This window comes from Triticum urartu, chromosome 5A, assembly GCF_056163025.1.
Source record: "Triticum urartu cultivar PI428250 chromosome 5A, HENAU_Tu73, whole genome shotgun sequence".
In the NCBI taxonomy this organism is placed as follows: Eukaryota; Viridiplantae; Streptophyta; class Magnoliopsida; order Poales; family Poaceae; genus Triticum; species Triticum urartu.
Window position 1 is genome coordinate 574,529,456 of NC_141877.1, and position 5,908 is coordinate 574,535,363.

The following is a 5,908-nucleotide window of genomic DNA, read 5'->3' on the forward strand; positions in this document are numbered from 1 at the left end:
GTACTAGTAGCATCACGTGGATGAAAACCGCATTGAAGTCGGCCGATGGTCCAAAGTAAACGTTTTGGTAAGTTCAGAGATTGTTTCCGACTGTTTAAAGATTGTGAGGCTAAAAGCAAAACTTGTTGCAGAGTTCAAAATCTAAAATTAGGCTTTTTGTCAATGAACAAATCAAGCACTCACCAAAAGTAATGTGCCAGGTGTGCCATAGCACGCCCAGATTTAAAAAAACATCTTTTCATCATGTAAAAATTAACTGATTTTTAAGGCCCGTGGAAGCTAATTGAAATATACTTCAATTGTTTTAAAGTGTGCACACCCTTCATTTTATTTCCAAGTCCGCCGCTTATTGGCTACTTCCTCCGTTCCTAAATACTTGTCTTTTTAGACATTTCAAATGACTACTACATACGGATGTATGTAGACATATTTTAGAGTGTAGATTCACTTATTTTGCTCCGTATGTAGTCACTCATTGAAATGCCTAGAAAGACAAGTATTTAGGAACGGAGGGAGTAGTATTTATTCACAAAAAAAAACTTATTGGCTAGTACTATGTCGTTTTGCTGTCTTATGAACGGAATTTACCTGTACCTAGTTACCAAGGTCACAGGGATTTTTGGAGTTGAACTAGTAGTTTTCTTTCAAAAAGAACTGGTTTTGATTTGCTAAATTTTGTTTTTGTGACGAAGGATATTATACTAATATCGACATAAACTATATGCTCTTGACTCACAACATTCCTCTCAGTAAACCTTGGGCAGCCCACGTGTTCTTGGTCGATGATTAGTTTTCCAAATGAAGCGTCAGGGCTTCGAATCCGTGTCAATTGTTGGGCAAACACTTCTCGACACAAAACACGGCATCTCGTCACCGATATGTACAGCCCGACCTTGACAGGGGGTGAAAATCTCAAGCGAAATCAGCCACCTCCAGCAAGTTGGTCGACCAAAATGTTCGGAAAAGACAAGCATATACGCTGAGGCTGAGCACATTATTATAGTTTCGACGGTAACTTCCTCCCAGCTTACCTCCACAGGTTCACCTCTCCGTTTCGTGATCGTAACAAACCAAAGAATCTCCAAGCTTAGTCCATTACACACACAGGCGCGCGCGCCTTTTCCAAGCCCAGGAACCAGCCCTGGCGAGCTTGGCGCTCCGATGATGACCTGGCGAGTGAGTCTCCGGAGACCCGAAGCCGCCCGTGCTAGGGACCCAACAACCGCCCCGGAAATGGACGTGCCAACCGAACCGATCCAAGTCGCCTCATTTCATTACACATTATCTGTCGCCGGATAACTTCCCGGCGCGGGCCACCTCGCCTGAAACAAACGATCCAAGTCCATAATGTCTCCCTCAGCTGAATCAACTTGGGCTTGGTTTAATTGTCTGAAACTCCGACCGCACAGAACTGTCGCCTGTTTCCCTCTTCAGAAAACAGAACCGTTGCTTTTTTATTTGAAGGCAAAAAAGAACTCCTCTTTTTAGAACTGCTGCTTGTTTATTTTGTCAGGACTTGGGGAGCCATCAGCAGCCATGCTTGACGAGGGCCGTGTTTCAAACCATGGGCCGGGCAATCTATCGTGCTACAGCGGCGGGCGCTAGCTGCTGCAGTGAGCCGTTGGGGCCGCGGCCCCGCGGAAGAGCGGACACTAAATGGACTTTCACGTCAGGCCAGCCATAGTGAGGTAACTCAGGTAGTAACTTAACGCATCCCAAAACAATTTTACTTATGTGGCAAGTATATAATAAGGAAAGAGGTGCTTAGAGTAACATAATATGTTACTGTAACATAGCGCTTCCTGAGGTAAAATAAGTCTATAAGGCAATAAATGAAACAAACCATGACACTACTACTAAGATACTTTGCACTACGAGAATAGTAACTTAGACTAGTATCATGCATATGACATGACACTAGTCTAAGTTACTCCCCACTGTGACCAGCCTCACACTCGCACAACTCGTCAGAACTCAAAAGGCGCGTTTCATAAAAAAGACGAGGACAAATTAGGATCAAAAGGCGCGCCATTTCCCACTTAAAAAAGGCATGTCGGCTCATGTCAGTGTCCTTTCCACCGGCCTACGCTCTGGATCAAACACTCCACTGCAGTTTCTCAAAAAAAAAAGTCCGCTGCATGCTCCGAGAGAAAATAAAAACTCCGCTCCATGCATGCCGTCAACATCGACGGATAAATGGACTGGACTACACGTAACATGGTGTTGGAAACGGCGAGTGCAATCCAAGTCATTCCAACAGACATGGCGGCTCCCCTCAAAAAGAAAAACATGGCGGCCAGAGCTTTTTTTTTTTTAAGAAGGAAACGTGGTGGCGAGTGGGGAGCGGCCAGCTGGTGAAAGGCCTTTCAGGTGGGCGGCATGGCTGTGAAAACGCGAAAGAGCACATGAATGCCGCCTGCTCCGGCGCTGGATCTCGTCTCTTACTGTAGACGTAGCTGGTGCTCGTCTCTATGCCGTCGTCTCGGACCATTAAACATGCTCCGGGCTTGTCATGCCGTACCTCGGCCTTGTGTAACTCTACAAAACTCTATTCTTCTCTACAAACCTGCTCCGGGCCGGGGACAAACAACCCATCTTGGCCGCGTTCGCCTTTCCAGAGAGGCCGCCTGACCCAGAAGCCAACCCTGTCTGCTCTGTCCATTTCCGCACCGGCTATGCTGCGCACGGAACTGGCTGTTTCCTGGGTTCAGTTTGTGTTATCCAGCAAAAAGAAGCCCAACCCACAGAATCACACTGCATCATTAGTGGCCGATTTTGTGAGTCGCTAGCGTGCACTCGGAGCGAGCGTGGTCATTTGTGCCACCAAAAAAGGCTTTCACGTACTACAGAGCACACGCAGGACGGAGCCCCCACCAACCGCGCCATGTGGAGGTTGCGAGTCCCACGCATGTTTGCAGCGCGAGCGGGCAGAGCCGGTGTGCGATGTCCGTGATGAGCCCGGACGTGGACAGACAGACGCATGCGTCCACGTGGGGACGCCCCCGGCTTCTCTCTGGATCGCGCTCGCCGCTGCATCCATCCATCCACCGCGCGCCGCGCACGCATCTCGAGGCGAGCGCCGCCTCGCTCACCACTGTACCAGACTGGATACGTCCGTCCAGGAGCCATCACCACCTCTCCCCCACGCTCCGAGAGAAAGCTTGGCTTCTACTACTACTCCAGCACAATAACTAGGCCACCCACAAACACACCCGCACCCGCACCCGCACACGGCCGCGGCGACAGACACCCAACGCCATCGTCATCATCACCGCCACCGCCACCGCCACAGCTTCTTCTAGATAGCTCGTACTACTACCGTGCCGTCGTCATTAGCCGTGGGAGCAGAGCCTGGACGAGTCCCAGATCGGTCGGCACCGGGAGGCATTCAGGCGTGGGAGCTAGATACTAGGTAGAGCGCAGTGCGGCGGCATGGGCGCCGGGATTAGGATCTTGGCGGTGGCGCTGCTGGCGCTCGCGGCTGCCGGCGGCGCGGCGGCGCAGCTCCGGCAGGGCTACTACTCCGCCAGCTGCCCCAACGTGGAGGCCATCGTGCAGGCCGCGGTCGCCCTCAAGGTCCAGCAGACGCCCGTCGCCGTCGGCGCCACCGTCCGCCTCTTCTTCCACGACTGCTTCGTCCAGGTGCCGCTCGATGCCCCTGCATCTAATCTACCAGCATTTCATTTTCAATCCCCTGTCTGCCTTTGAGTGCCGCCCGGCCTGACGACCATGAGTGGCGCCCGGCCTGACGACCATGCGTGTGCAGGGATGCGACGCGTCGGTCATCATCGTGTCGACGGCGAACAACACGGCGGAGAAGGACCACGTGAGCAACCTCTCCCTCGCCGGCGACGGCTTCGACACCGTCATCAAGGCCAAGGCGGCCGTGGACACGCAGTGCCCGAGCCCCAACCTGGTCTCCTGCGCGGACATCCTCACCATGGCCACCCGGGACGTCATCGGCCTGGTACGCGCACGCATCACGCACGCCGCCCTTTCTAGATCCACCAAAAGCGTCCGAGCTTTCGATGCCTGCATACATATATCATTATCAGCAATACAAACAACAATGCCTCTGAAAGCATCTTTGCCGTGACGCGCGCAGGCCGGCGGCCCGGCGTACCCCGTGGAGCTGGGGAGGCTGGACGGGCTGGTGTCGACGGCGAGCAACGTCGACGGGAACCTGCCGCCGCCGTCGTTCAACCTGGACCAGCTGACGGCGATGTTCGCCGCCAACAACCTGTCCCAGGCCGACATGATTGCGCTCTCCGGTAAGGCCAGGCAATTATTAAAGAGTTGTTTACTAACCGCCCCTGCCATTGCCAACCCCCGAATTACTTTAGCTGCCTCTGTACTAGTCAGGAAGTACCCCATGTGCTCTGTTTTCCTGTCTTGCAACCCACACAAAGCCGGGCGAAAAGGGCTGGATTCTGCGTGCTGATCGAGGGATTTTTGTTGGGACGACAGTAGAAATAATGTGGTTCATCGTTAGCACTGTCAGTAAGTACATATTTTTAGTTATCCCGTTAGACTGAGCTTGATGATAGTGGAGTGTGCGTGCACTGTAGCTGGCTGCGGGTCGGTAGTATAGATCTGAAAGGGGTCAAACTGTGGAGGACTAGCTGTACTGCCTTTGCTTGCACGTGAAAGAAAGGCCATCTGCATTATTGGCATATCCATCCTTTTGCCACGACCCAGAAGCGTCCAACAGCTTGATTTCGGCCCATCCGTTCGCATACCATGGGCCGGCAAGATGAGCTGTTAATACATGAAGAAAAAAACTGTAGGCTCAGACCCAATGTACAATCGTATGGCATCTTGGCACGAAATCTGCAGAACCTGTACGCGATCGTGTGTAATACTGTACGAATTTTGGCACCCGTGACCTGAAGAAAACAAATGCGGCGTTGTTGTTTGTTGTTTGCAGCGGCGCACACGGTGGGGTTCGCGCACTGCGGGACGTTCACGGGCCGGATCCAGACGGCGGCGGCGGACCCGACGATGGACCCGGGGTACGCGTCGCAGCTGCTGGCGGCGTGCCCGGCCGGGGTGGACCCCAACGTGGCGCTGGAGATCGACCCGGTGACGCCGCACGCCTTCGACAACCAGTACTTCATCAACCTGCAGAAGGGGATGGGCCTGCTCACCTCCGACCAGGTCCTGTACGCCGACGCCCGCTCGCGCCCCACCGTCGACGCCTGGGCGGCCAACAGCTCCGACTTCGAGGCCGCCTTCGTCGCCGCCATGACCAGCCTCGGCCGCGTCGGCGTCAAGACGGACCCCGCGCTCGGCAACATCCGCCGCGACTGCGCCGTGCTCAACAGCTGAAGCTGATTTGTGTTGGCTGAAGCGGGAGAACAAGATGCAGTGCAGGCTCGATCGATGCTTGGGGATATGATATGGATATATCCTGTCGTCAACTGTTCATATTTAGCTTGGCCGCTCGATGGGGTGGTGCTGAGATTATAATACAGGTAGCTTTCGAGACACAGGTCTAGTTCTAATCCATCAGAAGGTTAATGGTTGAGGAGTCTGTTCGAGTTGAGCATCATTTGTTGTTTTGATCTGCCATTGTTGCGTGTCGTTCGATTACTTAGAGCCGAATGTATTAATTGTGTGTTTAATATGGAAGCGAGATTCATTTGAATGTTTGCTTCGAATATACACGCTTGTTAAACCCCCGACCACTCCTTACATGTAAGGCCAACTCCAATGCTCGACCGCATTTGGTACGTCCGTTTCGTTTGGTTTCAAACGGACACAAAACACGTTGCGGTTTGGGCAGGGCCGGTCCTAAGAATTCGATGGCCCGGGGCGAAACTAAAACTCGGGGCCCCTTATCTAATATAAACATTTTTTTTGCGAAGTAAAGGAGCTTTATTACTCAGAAGAAGTGTTACAATCCAGA

General features: G+C 52.7%; 1 protein-coding gene across 1 annotated transcript; it reads left to right on the plus strand.

The window, feature by feature from the left end:
* Nucleotides 1-3,108: 3,108 nt before the first annotated feature.
* LOC125510680 (peroxidase 35-like) lies at nucleotides 3,109-5,662 on the plus strand. Its single transcript, XM_048675929.2, has 4 exons — nucleotides 3,109-3,642; nucleotides 3,767-3,967; nucleotides 4,106-4,271; nucleotides 4,928-5,662. Exons 1-4 carry the CDS (start codon nucleotides 3,433-3,435, stop codon nucleotides 5,326-5,328), a joined length of 978 nt encoding a protein of 325 aa, XP_048531886.1. The 5' UTR covers nucleotides 3,109-3,432; the 3' UTR covers nucleotides 5,329-5,662.
* The last annotated feature ends 246 nt before the right edge of the window (nucleotides 5,663-5,908 follow it).